This window comes from Periplaneta americana, chromosome 9 (assembly GCF_040183065.1).
Source record: "Periplaneta americana isolate PAMFEO1 chromosome 9, P.americana_PAMFEO1_priV1, whole genome shotgun sequence".
Taxonomy (NCBI): Eukaryota; Metazoa; Arthropoda; class Insecta; order Blattodea; family Blattidae; genus Periplaneta; species Periplaneta americana.
In genome coordinates this window covers 112194058-112214016 of record NC_091125.1, presented here as the reverse complement: position 1 = coordinate 112214016, position 19959 = coordinate 112194058, and the positions used below count along the sequence as shown (strand labels likewise).

The 19959-nt window shown below is 35.4% G+C and overlaps 1 protein-coding gene and 1 non-coding gene across 3 annotated transcripts in view; one reads left to right on the top strand and one right to left on the bottom strand.

The window, feature by feature from the left end:
* Positions 1-19959, top strand: part of Ddc (aromatic-L-amino-acid decarboxylase) — a 75334-nt gene that overhangs the window by 25254 nt on the left and 30121 nt on the right. For both annotated transcript variants that reach the window (XM_069835630.1, XM_069835631.1), the window contains exons 2-4: positions 422-509; positions 16714-16948; positions 19136-19255. In XM_069835630.1, coding sequence (XP_069691731.1) covers positions 430-509; positions 16714-16948; positions 19136-19255 — 435 coding nt within the window. In that variant the 5' untranslated portion in view covers positions 422-429. The remainder of the gene's footprint in view (positions 1-421; positions 510-16713; positions 16949-19135; positions 19256-19959) is intronic.
* TRNAP-AGG (transfer RNA proline (anticodon AGG)) lies at positions 13272-13343 on the bottom strand. Its single transcript has one exon. It is a non-coding gene; the product is annotated as a tRNA-Pro (tRNA).

The window sequence follows — 19959 nt, the reverse complement described above, 5'->3', positions numbered from 1 at the left end:
TGCAATTAATTAAACTGACCAGAATTGTAGAAATTAATGTCGCATAACAAATCAAAGAGAGGAGGGGGAACTGTGGACAATTCTATGAAGCGATGGTTCCGTTAGGAAGTGCATATACATTGATGATGATGATGACGATGATGATAATGATGACGACGACCTACCTCTCTTTTTGTTTCATAAGCTTGTTGCCTACTTGAGTTTCGAGTTTTAAATTTCGTCTTTCTGGTAACAGATCGAATTTATCCCACCTTCATAAGATACGAAGCGAACTTTGATAAACTTCTTGTCTGATAATTGAGATGAAATGGAGTTTGTGCTGGGAATTGATATTGCAGTTTAGAGATCTCAAGATTTCGAGTGCTTTCTTGTTTCCAGATATATAAATACGTATTACATTTGTCTCTCTTTTCTCTTTCAGAGTTCAACATGGAGTGTAAACAGTTCAAGGAGTTCGCCAAGGACATGGTGGACTACATCGGAGACTATCTGGAGAACATTAGGGACAGGTAAGTTTAATATGTCACGCTGTTAAAATCCTTTCATATTACAATGTCAGATTGAAGCCAAATCCTTCGCTTTGGTTGGAATATAAATGTCTGTAGCTATTAATCCATCGCACCTTAGCACAAAGAAGACAATGTGTTGTTGTTGTTGTTGTTTAGTCAAATGTCCGAAGACAGGTCTTAACCTCACAAGTGATACCAAAAAAGCACCACTTATGAGGCAGCTAGGCCAGGAGATAATGAGGTAGGGATAGAGCACTTTTGAGAATGGGTAGTGATAGAAAAGAGAAGATGGAGTGGATCGGAAGATGTCGACAGATATATTGAAGCTAAATACTGTATGTGTTGTCATGTGGATTACAAACTGAGAGAGGCACAAATCAACAGTACTTAGGGGTTAGGTACAGCTTACAGCAGTAAAATTGTGGAAATATACAACATTTTGTTCCTCATTACTGCATCTTGTACAATAATGAAAATTGGTACGTGTAAAACACTGTCCTTCTGCAATATGAAACAAATATTTTTACGATTTCGAAAATTATTTACATTTTTTTTTTCGAAATTCAGTTCACTGTGCAGTGGTGAAGGGTTTTCCACATAACTCTAAAACTATCCAACATTCTGTGATGAAATTTTTTGTGTTTATTTATGCATGTTATATCTACAATATGATGAAAGATCACTTCTCTACCTTTGATAGATTGTCTGATAAGAAATTAATTAATTTAAAAAATGGTCAAAAATCAGTATTTTCTTCTAACGCAAAATAAAACAAATTTGATTTATAAAGAATTGTAGTTGAAAGAGCAAGATATTGTAAACATGAGTTTCAGCAATAAAATAAAAGAAAGAGAACATGAAAAAGTTCGAAAGTTTATGAGTTATCACTCATCACCGCACAGTGAACTGCCACCAGTTAAAAATTTTTTTTTTTTTAAATCGTAAAAATATATTTTCATATAGCAGAAGGACAGTGTTTTACACATATCAATTTTCATTACTGTACAAGTAATGGAGGAAAACAATGTTGAATATTTCCAAACATTTTTCCTTAAGCCAATATACGGACCCAGTTTAGTATCTTCAAATTTTGACCTCGGATCTAATGGCAAGCTCTATAACCACTAAACCACTGCGGAGAATAACGGAAGGTATGTGTGTGAATATAGCCTGATTTATAAAACTATTTCTGTCTAGACAAGGCTTCTCCCCTTCTTAATAGAGTTCCACTGTTCTGAGTCTAAATTTTTAACTTTTCCCGACCTTCACTAGACGAAGAAATTACGTGTACTCTTGTGACGTATAATGTACACGATATCGGACTACAAAAAGTCAATCAATTAATTTCTTCTGTAATTAATTTTAGTTTTTCTTTATAAAATGATACTCCAAAAACCTTGTTACGATGCATATTTCATTTGATAACAATTTTGACCATCATAACCATCATCGCTGCATCATAGCGTGATTCCAAGTTCAGAACCCTGGAACCCATTCCATTCTCACTTCTGAGAAGACAATAGTGAATTAGTAGCTGTAGTTTTGATCACATGTAGTGCTATCTCAGATAGATAGCAAGAGAATGGCCCAGAAATTTGGAAAGTAACATAGAAGGCTTGCACTTCTAGCAATAAGAAATTTAAAGTAGGAAAAATCATGTAAGAATTTATGAAAATAGGTATTTGCGTGTGGAAACAGGTACCAGTTGTACCATAGCACAAGATCAAGAAACAGTTCTTTAGTGGACAAAAAGAACCTTGACAATAAATTACAAACAACAGTTATATATAATGAGTGGGTTTGTAACAGTTTAAATGTTAATATAATCAGACAGTTAATTTTCGCTGCGTGCCACCAAAGTTTTACTTTGAAAGAATATGTGATGTACAGTAAATTTATAGAAAAAAAAACTTGCTGAGTGTGTACGTACACGTTCTTAAATCCGTAAACCGGAGGTAAAGGGCACTATGTCCATTTTTTTTTACGTATTTTACATATTTATATAAATAATTTCGCTCTCTTTTCAGTGGTGTAAATTAGATTTACTTTAAATGTTATTTTAAGTGACCATGCTTCATTTTAATTTAGGATGCTGCTTGTTATTATTATTATTATTTTATTATTATTATTATTATTATTATTATTATTATTATTATTATTATTATTATTAATTATTGTTTTTTATTAGTTTTGTTTATTATTAATTGTCATTATTGAGTGTAATTAGTTACCACTGCCACCGGGTATATACCCATTTGCAGTGTGAATAAATACACACACATACATACATACATACATACATACATACATACATACATACATACATACATACATACATACATACATACATACATACATACATACATACTAATTTCTACGCGTAATAATAAGCAAGTTAGCCTGTTGGGAAGGGTATTATGTGCCATAAGATATCGTGTTAAAGAGCACTTTCATTTAGCTGTTCTGTAAAATTCAGTACTTGTGATGTAGTGTCCTTTCCCTCCGACATACAGAAATATTAAGCCTTGGTTTTTCTGAACCGACGCATGCGACGTGTGAGGTGCGAGGCCCGCCTCGCACAAATCCGGACTACACTAGAGACAGTGAGTGGTTTCTATAACCGCGAGATGCGAGGTCTGCGCATCTCGCAGCTATAGAAACCACTCACTATCTCTCGTGTAGTCCGGATTTGTGCGTGGCGGGCCTCGCACCTTGCACGTCGCATGCGTCGGTTCAGAAAAACCAAGGCTGTAAGTTTCTCTGTGCGGTTCTGTTTCATTCCAACGCAACGGCTCAAATGCTGCGTCGAAATCATAATAATTGATTCGAATAATGGAATGTACTATCACATTTTTTTCGGATTCAAATTCGAAAGAGCGATGGATTTTAAAGACCGATAAAATCCTTAGCATGGCTTCTCCGGGAAGGATGTGAAGCTATAGGTCTCGTGTTGTAGATTTACGGAGGATTCAGACAAAATTTGTCGGTAATTTCTTGCCCACATTGCTGTAATCATAACAACATTAAATAATTAATATTGTAACTTGATAAACAACAATAAAGTCGAACGAGGGGACTTAGTGATAACACACTGGACTTGCATTCGGAAGGTTACGGGTTCGATTCCCGGTGTCGACCAATGTGATCGAGGTTTTTCCATGGGTTTTCTGTACCGAATATAACTAATTTATTGTTTAAATAAAGGCGAATGCTGGATTAAATCCCAATTAGCACGGAATAATAGACACAGTACAGGAGCAACAAGCATTCCCAACCATAAATTACAGACAGTCGCTATATGACCTAGTAGTTAAAATACAGAGAAAACAACACAGAACATATTCAAGATTTGAGAATTTCTCGGTGACTAACGTGGTGCGAGATTTTTTATTCTTGCATCTTGTCCTATATGTAAAAACGCCAGAAGTTTCGGAGCTACGTGTCGGTTCCATCATCAAGGAAGACAGGGAAACAGGGAACCTATACGAGAATAGCTCTTTGTAACGGATTCGACAAATAAGCTTTCCCGTTCCCTTCCTTATGTGATGATTGAGTCGATACGTAGGTCCGAGACGTTGAATACTTCTACATATATAACACGGTGCAAATATCTCATAATTTGAACTGTATAAAGTAAACACCATTGCTTTATAAGTACGAATATGCTTTTATTTTGTATAAACTTACAAGCAAACATTCTGATGGGGGCAGACAAAAAAGTTAACTTTTTTTCTTCCACCGTGTTAATAATGTCAAAACAAGTGTTTATACAAATTTTGGTTACTCGACCGCAATTACAAGGCCATCCAGAAAGTGATTTTCCCTGGGGCCGTTTACAGAAAAAAGCACAATTGCATGGAAAGATTTAATGAAACAGATACAACTACAGCAATTATTGCGCTAATTGTCAACATATCCCCCACTGAAATTGAGACATTTGTAATACCATGGGACCAATTTTTATATCCTTATATCGTAGAAGCCAGCGTCTGGGATCGAAACCAGCGTTTGACAGCCGTCTGCACTTCTCACTCATAAAGTTCCAGAAGATACTCGAGTGATTGTATTTTAAGAGTTTCTATAGGAGAACGCACATTAGTGTTTCCCTATTAGAAATAGATTTTTCTGGTATACGATATTTCTGGAACTCATAAAGTTCCAGAAGATACCCGAGTGGTTGTATATTAAGAGTTTCTGTAGTGGTAAACTCATTAATGTTCCCTTATTATAAATAGATTTTTCTGGTATACGATGTTTCTGAAACTCGTAGAGATCTAGAAGGTAAGTGATTGTAGGTCTAAGGATTTATGTGGGCAGAAGCATCTCAGTGTTCAATTAAACATTTTCAGAATGTTTCTTACACCTGAAGTGTGGAAACTGTACGATACAAAAAAATAAATGAAAGAAAGGAAGCCAAAAGCAAATACAGTACTGCGGATCGATTTACCATAATGCAGTGGTCATCCGTATGAGGAAACGTATTCTTAAATTAAGTGTACCATGTGTCCACAACCTGTCAAACGAAAACACAGCACATACTTAATAACAGAAAAATGTCTGCAATTATTTAAGAGAAATAGGTAACACAAATTTTCTCCACATGTCTCAAACTTCTAGCTAATATCTATTTCATATCTTACACATACGTCCAAATTAGCATTCACACCAATTATAGTAATCATAACCAGTTTAAAAGAATTCTACAAAGGCATTTCGTTATTTTTTGTATGATTCTGAATCCTTAATAAAAATAGGGTCTATTCTTATAGCCTACACATAACATTCAAGTTTATTTTCTGACCATTACTACCGATTGCACGGCGATTTCTAGAGCACCTGAATTTCCTATTCTACCAAAAGAACCGGGACAATATTCTATAAGGCCTGCAACTATAGATAGAATCATTAAAAAAACTGCGAAACGGTAGAAAAGTACCATTTCACCACACGATTAAAGAACCCGAAAACAATATCATTATATCTGTGCATATCGAAATGTCTGGCTCAAGGTCAAGCAATGAACTACATTTTCCACGTGTGCTTACCCCATTTCTGAACCTCAACTAAAGTCAGCTGGGACAGCCGAAATTACCAGTGCTTCAGTTCACAGTTTTCAGTTCAGTAACTCGTGCGTGGTTTGTACTTTTGTACGTGACCTTGAGCCGCCAGTTTGAAATGCACAGATTATAATTACGTGCGTCACACAATATATTTCAAGTTCATTCGTTACGAGTGCGGTTCGAATAAAGTAACTGTTTCAGAATAGGCATCCTTGGTCCTTGCATTGTGTTTACAAACATTAACTATGGCTGTACTGTTCATTCACTGACGTTTTAGCTAGGGGGTGGGGAGCGCTCTCCCCATCAGTTAATGTTTGTGAACAAGGATGCCTATCCTGATACAGCTACTTTTTATCCAAACCGTACGAGACAAATAGAAAAAAACAAAAACAAAACATTAATCTTCTATTAGCTACCTATGCTAAAAGTTAAAATTTAGGACTTGCAAGATAAGCAAGCTACCTAAATGAGTGAGGAACAAATATTTCACATGGCATAACCTAGCGGCGTTTCTCAGCATTACTTTCTAATCGATGTGCATGTATGAAAGACTCCATTTAAATCAATGCTTTGAAAGCGGTTGTATTACAGAAAAGCGACACTTAGTGACAGCGTGTGAAACGATACTAAAATTATTTCTTTACATGGATGTAAAGAGAGAACAAAAAAAATAGAGTGGGTCTACTGAAGAAAGAAAGTAGGAAGAGTAGAAAGTATAGAATTGATTAACAAAATATTAAAATAGTTACTAGTGAAATAATGATTTTGTGAATGTGTTATATGAACAACATATTAGAAGGATCTTATGTTGGCAGATATCAAGTCGAAACTAGTCACTATCTGAGGTAAAATATCGTAATTGTTTCAATTAATACAGGAAAAATATTAATATAGGCCAGGCCTGCACAAGGCTTGCGCTCTCAGAGTCGGCTCACAGCTCGAGAGCGGAATGCAGATATTGGCTGCGCTCTGTATAAGGGTGGACTGGAAGAAGGGGTGATCTTGTACAAAATGTACACAAAAAGAAGTACTAGTACGAGTATTCATGAAATGAATTCCCGTTCAGTATTTACAAAACTGTCTTGGACTATTATTAATTAATAAAGAAATATTTATTCTACAGAAATAATAGAAACTCTATAGCTACTTAAATATACAATATCATTTTGTTATATTTTTATTTATCAGTACATGAAAACGGGGTTTTATGCTATTGGCAGCTGAAAGGAACAGTACTGATAGTAATGAAACATCAGTTACACATGTTCGATGTCTGCCTTTATTTAAGTTGATAATATAAAACAGTAGCTCACAAATATAAATGTTGAGCCAAACATAGCAATCATTTTCACAGCCAGCTTGTGTAGTTGTGGATATTATTGCTGAGGTCTAGTCTTGTAAAACTCAACCAGACTAGTAGTATTATTCAAACGGTCTCTAGCCCTTAGGCCACATTGAAGATCAATAAGTTCAAGCTGTAAATCGTATGACACTGTTTCAACTGGTGTTGAAGGAATTTATTATGATAACTTTAAACTTCTTTCCAATTAAGACAAGATCTTGGAACCTAGAATTAAATTAATTTTGAATTTCAGTTAATATTTGCACATAATCGTTTAACATGGCTACATCACGAGCAGTTTCTATCGTTGGAAAGTGAGCTAGATTACCTTCTCGAAACTGACTTACGAAAAGTGTAAGTTTACGACTGAAATCCCGTAATTTATTCAACATATCAACAATGAGCTGGCCTTTTCCCTGAAGAGAGATATTTAAATTGTTGAAGATTATTAAATTTTAATGTACCCTACCTCGTGTAATAATGCAACTTTCAACTTCTAAACCATCGTATCTCTACAGTATGTGTGGACTAGTAATGACACATTATATTATGTTTTCCTCTTTATTTCAAACTTTTGTGGCAGATAAGTATTGACTCCAGCTGCTGTGAAAAAAATAAGCATTCTCCCATGCAATATTGAAAGAATTTACCTGATGACCACTTTTCCGTCTTTTAGATTCCTCCATTATGTAGCCGTAGAGAGGCAAAGTAAAATAGCTACTGATAACACACACTACACCAGATAGCTGCGTGGACTATCCTCTACCTATAGCAGGCCTACATCATTTCGACGTACCTTTCCGGCGAGCTGATAGACGGCTCTCCCGCTCCGAAGGAGCTGCCGCGCATATTTAGTTAATAAGTGTGAAATCAAGATGCATAATTTGGAATGGTCTGTTAATGTGCGGTAACGTTTCGTAACTGATCATGCGTTATATTGTAAAGACTGGAAATGCAAATCAGATTCTCAGAAATTCGCTGTAATCATTTTCTTAACATCAGGGCAGCATTTTGCAATTCATAGTGAGGATTTTTATTATCTAGTAAGTCGAATATTGACATAATTTTGATTGAAACTTAAAACCATGTCAAAATTGTATCAATGTGTGAAGTATGTGTCGCGATAAATTTTTGTTACTGCAATTATCATTTTATCGCATTGCACCAACAACGCATTAATGAACTTGACACAGATACAGACCGCATAGGAAATTAAATTAAAAGGTGTGATTACATAATGGTTATGTTGCCTTCGTCATTGTGTTAATTCAGAAAGCGAGAAGGAGTGTCATGTCTGGTTACCGTGGTTGCTTTGCGTGACCAATCCGTGTTTGCTCATGTTTCACATCTTACAGTGGATTAAGGAGTGGCAGTAGAGTTATTTTACCGTTAGGCTGTACGAAGTTCGTAATTTAATAATCCGTACTTCATTATTCGTTAACTTCATATGAATTAACTCTATCAGTCTGAAACATTCTACGCGTGTTCGCCAATAAATTCAGAAAACAAAATTATAATTATCATCATATCCATCGGTTGTCCATATAACAAACAACAAATCTGTTCCCGCTTAGTGTATTTGTCAAATCTCGATAATTTATTACGAAACATCGTCTACAATATCTATAATCTTAATATCTCTTATATTACAGAAGAATATGAAGGGTTCAGAACCATAGTGGGCCAAGCGCCATTTACTAAAACCGTAGAAAACAAGGTTAAAATGAAGTTATTACCATAATTCAATGGAAACATATAGCAAGTGATATAAAGTATACACATTAAAACTAAATGATATATCAATCTTCATTAAACTATGGTATTCACTTAACTTCAACTCTTGCTTTCTCCGTTTTTAATAAATGGCCCTTGGCCCACTATGGCTCTGAACCCTTCATACAATCTTGGAAATATGCTTTAAAGTAATACAATTTATTAACAATCCTGGGAAGTAAGCTTATGTAATGTGCCAAAGATGAAAATATCAGTTCACTCATGATATCCACATCATGCTTATTCTCTGGCGCAGTGATAATAGAGATGATAATAGTATAATAATAATAATAATAATAATAATAATAATAACTTAATAGGCGTCAGTGTTTCCTTGGTATTATAATGAAAGAATACAGAAAGAAGTGATAAAAATTAGTGAATATAGAAATCTATCAATGTAAATCAGGAATATGCACTGACTAAATGAAACATGTAAAAATTATGCCAGTGATAATTTTAGTTGAAGTTAAAGTTATACAAATAATATCACTTCAGAAATGAAATATTAGTATTACCTGCATAGACAGTCACAATTTTCCAAATGTATCACAACATGGGGAAGTATTTCGCGGCAAGATATTAAGATGGATGAATTTCTCCACAGCTATGGCTGATTTGTGATTTTTATTACTATTATTTTACTGAGATTATGGTGATAATGATGATAGTATAATAATAATTATTATTATTATTACTATTATTATTACTATTATTATTATTATTATTGTTATTATTATTATTATTATTATTATTATTATTATTATTATTATTATTATTATTATTATTATTATTATAGCGTCTCTGTCGTTGCAGTGTATCAGGACCGTCCAGTATTGTCGAAACCGCTATAGGCCTGTACAACAGAGAAAATCAGCAGAATATAATAGGCCTACATGTACAAAAATATGAAATTTAGAAATGATTCGTCTTTATTTGATTGTGAGCCATGCCAAGTTCTTAAGGGATCGACCGAGAGACAGGGCAAAAAGAAAGTGCAATACTAATTACAATAATTTTCTTAGCAATATAACGCCAAAATAACTTAAAATATACAACTTTCTAAATTGCGGTACCTTAACAACAAATGAAACGCAGAATGCAGAATATTTTTCACATGCCGCATTTTAAGAAGTTCCACAGTCTGAAAAAATGTGTGATTTCGCGTAGGAAGTTCGCCAAAGAACTGCGAACTTTTAGAAGAAAGTATATTATTATTATTATTATTATTATTATTATTATTATTATTATGATCATTATTAACGTTCTATTATACATTGCCCAAGAAATTACAATAGTTTCTCTGTGCGTAGATCCTCATTTTGAAAGGAAAATATCTGAATGCGTTTTCGAAATACCACTACTCAGTCCGCCGTAGTGATATTGCTTTGTGACAGGAAAATTCCAGGAAGGATTGAGCAATTAACACAAAGAAATATGTATACGTTGATGAAATCCCCAGGAGACCTTCAGAGTCTTGATTTACAGGGTCAGGAAACCAGTGGCCTTCGCCTTGATCTGGTTTAGCAGTGCACGGCAAGGACATCGCCTTCGGTCTCCCTTACCCACCTCTTCCTATAACGCTCCTAAATTACGAGGTTTGAATGACGGAAACAGATTTCCTGTGAATCGTGCTCAGATATTCAGCGTTCATTTCTAAGACTTCGCGTCAATTGCGTCAGTGGTAGTCATACTTTTTAGTAGGTTATTTTACGACGCTTTATCAACATCTTAAGTTATTTAGCGTCTGAATTAGATGAAGGTGATAATGCCGGTGAAATGAATCCGGGGTCCAGGACCGATAGTTACCTAGCATTTGCTCATATTTGGTTAAGGGGAAACCCCGGAAAAAAACCTGAACCAGGTAACTTGCCCCGAAAGGGAATCGAACCCGGGCCACCTGGTTTCGCGGCCAGACGCACTAACAGTTGGAAGTCATACGGAATTATTTTTAAATTATTCATATTATTGTTGCAATTATTATTATTATTATTATTATTATTATTATTATTATTAATTAATTAATTAATTAATTCATTCATTCATTCATTCATTCATTCATTCACAGTTATCTGCTCAAGGCAGTTCTTTCACTGCAAACTCAACATTTTCCAGTCTTTCCTATTTTCTATCTTCCTTTTTTGTCTCCGCATATGATTCACATATCTCACTTAATGTTGTCTTAACATCTGATGTCTTCTTCTGCCCCGTACTTTCTCCCGTTCACCATTCCTTCCAATGCATAGGGTGACCAGATTCACATCGATAAAAAGAGGACACAAAGCTTCAAAAAGGAGGACATTGTTCGAAAAAAAAGAGGACAGAAAATATGTACTTATATTTAGACTCGGCCTATATTATACTTTAAATTACGTCAATATCTATGTTGTTACCAAATATTTACAGTACAGATTTAGGCTTATATCGTGCTTAAAAGTATGTTAATATCTATTTTATTACAAAATAATTACGGAAAAATCTTAATAATAATGATTTTAGAGTTAGCTACATACGAAAATTCAGGGGAACTATAATATTATTAAAGAGAACAGAAAATATTTATATTCGCACTTCGATCTCTCGATTTACAAGCTACCTGTGAGCAACGACCATAACAAGAAGGAGCAAATAGAGTTATGATCATTGGCAAACAGTATATTTCATCGATGCTGCTGCCACCTACAGGCAAATTACTTGAAAAGGCATCAAATCAGATAATTTCATAATATCAGACATACAAGTTACGAAAAGGAGGACATTTCTTGATTTTTTAAAAATCCGCCCGGACTCCGGACAAAGGTCTGAAAAGGAGGACATGTCCGGACAAAAGAGGACGTCTGGTCATCCTACTAATGCATTCTTACTTTCTTCAGTACGGAGTTTCTTCTTAGCCAGTGACGCAACGAATTCCTTACCACTATGATGTTAATAATAATAATAATAATAATAATAATAATAATAATAATAATAATAATAATAGTAATATTCACAAGCATCGATTTTAGTAACTCTACATGTAAGTTAACTGGTGTGTCCACATCTCATTTTGTTTTCGTATTGCTATTATTGAATTAATCTATAAGTTATATCGAAAAAATTATTTGGAATGTCATTCAGATTCCACTCTTGTTATATGTCCTTAATAATACATCACAAAATGTTTGGAAACATTTACTTTTTCGACTTTTTAATGAGTTTGTTTAATCGAACTATTGAAATCATTAAATTCATTTAGTTGTAATTATTATAAACGTTAACTTTATTACGAGATGTATAAATACTCACCATTTCTTTTAAAAATCCTCAAAAAATATAGTATGTAAATTAAGAGTCGTAGAAATGTTCGTAAACGGAGGATTATTCACTATTAGGTTTGCACTGGAAAAAATAGTCAGAAGTGAACAAAATGTTTACTGTAGTTTGACAGTCCTTTCAACAATATAAATAAATAACTTATTATAAAATCATCTTCTTTTATCAGTTTTCTATAAAAATTATTCCATCATTGTATGGAAAATAATGTAGGATGCAAATAAGACTTTACATAAGCATAGACCTATTCAAACTCGATTGTCATCTTCAATTTTTCTCATGGGATGTGAAAAAAAATAATTATTCTTCAACGAAGACTGTTATTTTAACATTTGAACTTATAGTTTGCATGCAATACATTTTTAGCTTTGTATTGAAAGAAATAACACCGTAAACAAAAAATAGAATTTTCGGAAAAATTGAAGGGTTCAGAGCCATAGCGGGCCAATCGCCATTTACTAAAAACGGAGAAAGCAAGGGTTAAAGTTAAGTGAATACCATAGTGTAATGAAGATTGATATATCATTTAGTTTTAATGTGTATACTTTATATTACTTGCTATATGTTTCCATTGAATTATGGTAATAATTTCATTTTAATCCTTGTTTTCTACGTCTTCAGTAAATGGCGCTTGGCCCACTATGGTTCTGAACCCTTCAATTCTCGAACATGATCTTAAGTACCGACGTGGAGTATGAATCCAGAAAACACTGATAATGTAAATGTTTCCAAACGTTTTGTGTTGCTTATATTAAAAGGAAATTATATATTTTATGTCATGTACTGAAATTATTTAATTCATATCTTAATATGCGTATTTCTTAAAAAGGATGTCGTTTTGTAATCACAAATTTCTCAGAGTCGTATTTCGACGGCTTTTCATTGTTGATTTTTTAGATACTATCATTAAGTGATCCAGATAATAATATTAATATAGAATGCTTATGGTACTATGTTTGTTTATAGAATCTCCCGATAAATACGCCATATAAACTTTTTGTGTAGTTATTAAATACTTTAACACTCCATGTAAATTAAAAATTGGGCTCGTCCGGGATCTCTCGCACCCTAAGCGAGAATCATACCCCTAGACCAACGAGCCGATGTGAAAGATACTGACATTTGATCCACATAAAAATAGTAACAGACTTCGTGCTATAAAATCTTTATGGTGATGGCAATTTTTGTTTTTATGTAGAATGCCCCGATATATACCGTTTATGAACTTTTTGTGTATTTGATAAAGACTTGAACACTTCATGTAAATTAAAAATTGGGCTCGTCCGGGATTTGAACCCGGGACCTCTCGCACCCTAAGCGAGAATCATACCCCTAGACCAACGAGCCGATGTGAAAGTTTTAATTTATACACACTACACTACTGCAGACACGCAGTTTATTACTTTGCGCAATGGCTTCACTGGCCAGTCCCACTTCTGTCGGAGCATGACCGTCTGCAGTTGGCAGCTTTTGATCAGTTGTATGGCCGCCTGTATTGTTGGCGTCAAGACTTGTCGCAGCGTCCATTATAATTATATTTGCACCTGTCATGTAGATGAAATCAATAACCCTGCTGCGATATTCTGTACTGTTTGAGTCATTTCTTGTGGCGAAGCACTGCAAATGAAAACTAATTAAATTAGTTTTATTTGATTGCGTCATAGCAATGAGCCACCCCAGGCACTGGACAGCCCAGTTGTCAATGATCTTAAAGGTAAAGATTTGAACAAACATGTTTAGAATGTTCGGCAACTAGCGGCCACAATGACTATAAAGTAATAATAATAATAATAATAATAATAATAATAATAATAATAATACTACTACTAATAATAATAATAATAATAATAATAATAATAATAATGATAATAATAATAATTGTGCAATCTTTCTACTATTACTGGTGCATGATATAGTAATTTGTTGAGGTAAGCAACATTTTCATTTACTGTAAATACGACACTGACATTTTATTTTATGTTAAATATTTAAAATTTTTCTCTATCATCATCATAATCATATTATCATTATCAACATCATACTTCGTGCGTTAGGCATCTATTGTTATAATATGAAGGGTTTTTAAAAAAGAACCATAGCCCAAAAAATGAAAATTTGAGATATTAAGCATGTGGTGAGTGTATTGTAGCGGTCATCTACTGAACTAGTTGTTAGTGAAAAAATACCATAGTCCTGAGTTATAGAAGTGGAAATTTTCAGTGGTTTTCATAAAACAACCATAGTCCGAAGACTTTTTTTTTTTTGCGAAAACAGCCATTGTCCAGCAAGATGGTAGTATCTACGAATATAACATTCAAATCATTGTAAAACATTTATGCTTACAATTTTAAACTGTAGTAGATTGGCAGTACTGTTTCTTATGTGCACAGCAATAGCCACCTCAGAGAAAAATACTTTAGCACGTGAATTGTTGTATTACTTATGGAGTCATCTTTAGGTTCAGAAGTAACCCCATGGGGGGGGGGGGAACGTAAGAAACGAAAAGATAAGAAACAGGATATAATAAAGAAAAAGAAGATTAAAAGGGAGGCACACTTCAGCCACAAGAGATTAATTTTTCTTAAAGCAACCACTGTCCACAGTTACCTACATTTACACATGTATTTCTGTGAGGCAATTTAAGTTGTAAATGTGGGCCTACTTTAGTTTTCCCAAATTTCTTCAACACCTTAAGAAATGTCATGATGAACTTCATACTTAAAGTATCAACAACACCCATGCCAGATAGTATTTTGTTTTTCCTGAAAATTTATGTTTTTGGATTATGATTGTTTTTCCAAAAAATCCCTTCATACCCTTCCTCCGGAAAAGAAGTAAAACTGTGAATTTCATAGTCATGACGTAGATTAGGTGATGGTGATGGCTAAGACAGAAAAACATTTAAAAATATTTAACATGAAATAAAATGGCAGTGATAATGAGATCGCCTACCTACAGTAAATGAAAATTTTGACTAACTACCTCAACAAACTACATCGGTATAATGCATTCAAATTTCGTACACCATGAATAACGGAAAGAAAATAGAAAATGCACATTAAAAAACATCTTTTATGATGAATTTACTAAACTCTACTTGTCGATGATGATGATGATGATGATGATGATGATGATGATGATGATGATGATGATGATGGTGATGATGATGGAGAAACAACGATAGTGTAGAGAATGTGAAGTTATTTAACTTAAATGAATATAAAAGAGCGTGGAATTTACTGGAATCTCACTCACAATGAATGGTAATGGTAGAATTTCATTTAACGACGTTTTCAACTACAGAGGTTATTGAACGTAGAAATTCAACGTGGGTGAATAATTCATTCATTCATTGTTCTGCCCAAGGGCAGGTCTTTCACTGCAAACCTAGCTTCCTCCAATTTTTCCTATTTTCTGCCTTCCTCTTTGTCTCCGCATATAATCCATATATCTTAGTCATCTATCATGTGATATCTTCTTCTGCCCTGAACTCTTCTCCCGTTCACCATTCCTTTCAGTGCATCCTTCAGTAGCACTTTCTTCTCAACCAGTGACTCAACCAATTCCATTTTCTCTTCCTGACCAGTTTCAGCATCATTCTTTCTTCATCTACTCTTTCCAACACAGCTTCATTTCTTGACGATAGAATATGGTCCGATAAATTTTTCTCGACTTCTGAATAATTTATGTAATTAAATATATTAATTTTCTCATTTCGATCTGTGTTATCAACGTATGATATGATATGATATATATATATATATATATGATATGATATGATATGATATGATATATATATATATATATATATATATATATATTTCACAGCATTTTTTTTACATGTAATGGTGTACCTCACATTTCTGTATCCGGTGCCACCATTAACATATTATTACAATAACAAACACAGTATTTGCAGTACACGTCTACACACATTCCCCCAATTAAGCTATGTACCTTTTTTGTTACTTGGTCAATCTCCCCTTCAATATTTTCCTACATTTCATTTGCTATTCTCTATTTGTTCTATCAACGTATGTTGAAGTGCAACATAGATTTTCAAAATTATTCATGATTGAGATTTCCAACTATTTCTGTTAATTTTAGTTTAAGAGGCACACTGTATTTGTCACATCTTATTTTATTTTTATTTGAGAGTATTGCCATGTTGTGTTCCATAGTCCCGTCGCTCTAATTTCCGGCAGCCAATCGCTTTGCAGGTCGGCTACATTTAAACGTGTGCGTCTTGTGATTCGCTGAGGAAGACGTTATTCATTTCTTAAGGCTCTATAAATACTTAATATAATCGCCCGCCATTTTGGCTCTTTCGTTGGCGTTCGCAGAATGCACACGAAGACGTTATTTGCCGCTCAATTATTTGCTGAATTAGAGTGCGTTTGATTTATCATCATATGAGCTACGATATGATAATGTTTAACAGTGTGGCAAATAGATTCCTCGTATGGTAGCTCGGCAACGAAATAACAAAAACGGCGAACGATACTACCTACCTAGACTTTATAGAGCCTTCACTTCCTAAGACGTAAGCAAAGAGGAGGAGTCACGCCGGGAATAAGAGCGTCGCGACTATAGAGCTATGACCATAGTGCTTGTGAACTGACAGGAAACTGATTGTTTGTGAAGTTGGAAACAATAAAGTATGCTTTTAGGCCTAGTTTTATTCGTGGAAAGACACCCATTGTGTGTGGTTGTGTAGGCGGGTGCTGCCCACTGTGGAGCCCGGCTACATGCGGCCGTTGCTGCCCGAGGAGGCGCCTGAGAATCCCGACAAGTGGCAGGACGTGATGGGCGACATCGAGAAGATCATCATGCCCGGAGTGACACACTGGCACTCCCCCCGCTTCCACGCGTACTTCCCCACGGCCAACTCGTATCCCGCCATCGTGGCCGACATGCTGAGCGGCGCCATCGCGTGCATTGGATTCACCTGGGTAAGCTACAGACAGAGAAAATTTCACCTTCCTTGAATTTACCCTTGAGACTATATTTTTTACGTCGAGGCTACGTCCGCTTTTCAGTCCCATATACATTACAGCCTATTAACTTGTGTGTCCGTCCTCATACTTGCCTACTTTAGTTTCCTGTTGTCCGACAGAGGCCTCTATCAAACGTTCAGACGTTTCCTTTTATTTTATTTTATTTTATTTTATTTTATTTTATTGGGTTATTTTACGACGCTGTATCAACATCTCAGGTTATATAGCGTCTGAATGAAATGAAGGTGATAATGCCGGTGAAATGAGTCCGGGATCCAGCACCGAAAGTTACACAGCATTTGCTCGTATTGGGTTGAGGGAAAACTCCGGAAAAAACCTCAACCAGGTAACTTGCCCCGACCGGGATTCGAACCCGGGCCACCTGGTTTCGCGGACAGACGCGCTGACCGTTACTCCACAGGTGTGGACCAAACGTTTCCTGCAGATACAAATGCAGTCATCAGTTTGCTAAGCGGAGAACTAGAAAGGCGAAGGATGGCTGCTCGGTATATTTTGCTTGCAGTCTTATCAATAACGAACAAGGTTATATTTACTTACTTACAAATGGCTTTTAAGGAACCCGCAGGTTCATTGCCGCCCTCACATAAGCCCGTCATCGGTCCCTATCTTGTGCAAGATTAATCCAGTCTCTATCATTAAATCCCACCTCCCTCAAATCCATTTTAATATTATCCTCCCATCTACGTCTCGGCCTCCCCAAAGGTTTTTTTTCCCTCCGGTCTCCCAACTAACTCTCTGTATGCACTACTTGGGTTCGCCCATGCGTGCTACATGCCCTGCCCATCTCAAACGTCTGGATTTAATGTTCCTATGGGTTCGGGTATAAATGGCTCAGCAGTTTGTATTTCAATTTCGTCCCGATCATTTCTGTTTGGCCTATGCACATTTAGTAATTGCCCAAAATACTGGATCCTGTAAGAATTTCAATTTTGCCTGTTTCCTTCTTTCTACTACCATGCAACAATCTTCTTCAAACCACGGTTTCTTTTTCTTAGTTCATAATAATCTATGCTCTGCTCAGCTGCAATTTTGATATTATCTCGGATATTTTCTCACACGCTATTAACATCTAACTCTTCCTCAACTTTGTCGGAAGTTGCTAAAGCAGCAAACCTATTTGAAATTTCGACCTGATAATTTTGCTTAGTTTCCTCGTCCTTTAATTTCAGAATATTGAATTTACTAACATTAAGTTGTTGCTCTACTCTCTTGGCTGCTGATATTCTTTCTCTTAATTCTCCAATTACCAAATAATGGTCAGAATTACAGTCTGCCCTTACATGCCTAAAATCAACAATATGGGACACTCAGCTTCATACTGTTCCGAAGGGAGGAACTCTTTGTCAGTTTAGGTTCGCGAACTTTTGACTCAGTAGGAAGCATTGTATAGTTTGCTGGAAACTTCTCGTCTGTCTCGTACCATGCGCAACGAATTTTCTAATGGGAGAGTTATTTTATACTGTGATGTAGACCTAAGAGTCTATTGCCCATTGAAAGGCCTATAAACAAACCCGCAACACATCTACAATGATCGCAGAAAAAGTTTAGACTTTTGACTTCTCTAGTAAGCACGTTGAAGGTATAGGGCCACAGTGCGACGTTGAAACTGACAACATTCCCCCTTTCCTCACCCCGATGATAGACAGTCAGCTGGATGGCAAGCATATGACGGACAGGCAGATAAGCGTGGAAGGAAAATTATAGAATATATTTATGGGCATGTGACAACGTTGTATTCATTTTCTGTTCGTCGCCAGAAAGACGAATGACATCCGATTCCCATTGGCTGAAGGATTCGGGAAGCGGATGGGCTTTTAAGTAGCAATTTCCGAGAGAAATATTGTCGGAATTTTTAATCTGAGTTTGTATTAACAAAATAATAATTAATATCAACTACAACCGATTAATTTTAATCGACTGGATTATTCGATTAAATATTTTTGATCGATTAATCTTACCATAGAAATTGATCGATTAATCGATTAGCAACTGCAGTCCAGGAAATTATTGACTCTGTCTCTTATAATATAACCTATCCTAACAGAACCTGAAAAAGTTTGCCGATGAAACACCACCGGCGTGAAGTACTAAAAATATCTGAGGTATTTGTTTCTGTTGAAGATTGCGAGCCCGGCCTGCACCGAGCTGGAGGTGGTGATGCTCGACTGGCTCGGCAAGATGCTGGAATTGCCCAAGGAGTTCCTCGCTTGTTCCGGCGGTAAAGGCGGGGGTGTCATCCAGGTTAGTCACAAATCAAATACGTAACATTTTATGACTTGTCTTTACCTCATTATTGTAGTTGGTGGACACAAGTTAAAAATATCATTGCCATCGAGGTTAGCAATATCCCTAGTAATGTTACGATTAAACTTCCCCGCTGTAAGTCAGTCCAGACCGTTAACATTACCGGAGAATGTAAGTAGATTAGAGCCAAATGTCAAGGAGTATCCGCTATAATTTAAATGTTAAACATTAATAAAACATAAGTACCGGTATTGACTGTTAGAATGGGGCAATAGTCCTGTAAGTCTTTGATTCAGAGCCAGGGTTCTTTTACGGGTCTTAAATCTAAGACACGGACTTATCAGCTTCGTTTCTTTTCCGAAGAAAGCCATACTGAGTGTTTCTATCCCTCTTAAAATTTCATCTTGTCCTGACGTGAATTCTCGAACTTCGGACAACACTATGTGTTTCCTTATACGTATAAGAGAGAAAGTAGACCATGTCTGTTTTGACAAATTGTAATGTCACATCACAGGTTAATCACTTTCAAGGACGAGTAACATGTCATAGTCCAGAAAGTCTGTAAGCAGATATAGGACTATGTCTTTTCTCGACAATATACATATAAGCCACTCCTTAATTCGTGGAACACTTGAAACGGATATGAAACATTAATACGCAGCATTTGATTATACTATTCAGAATTGCTTCATAGGAGAAAG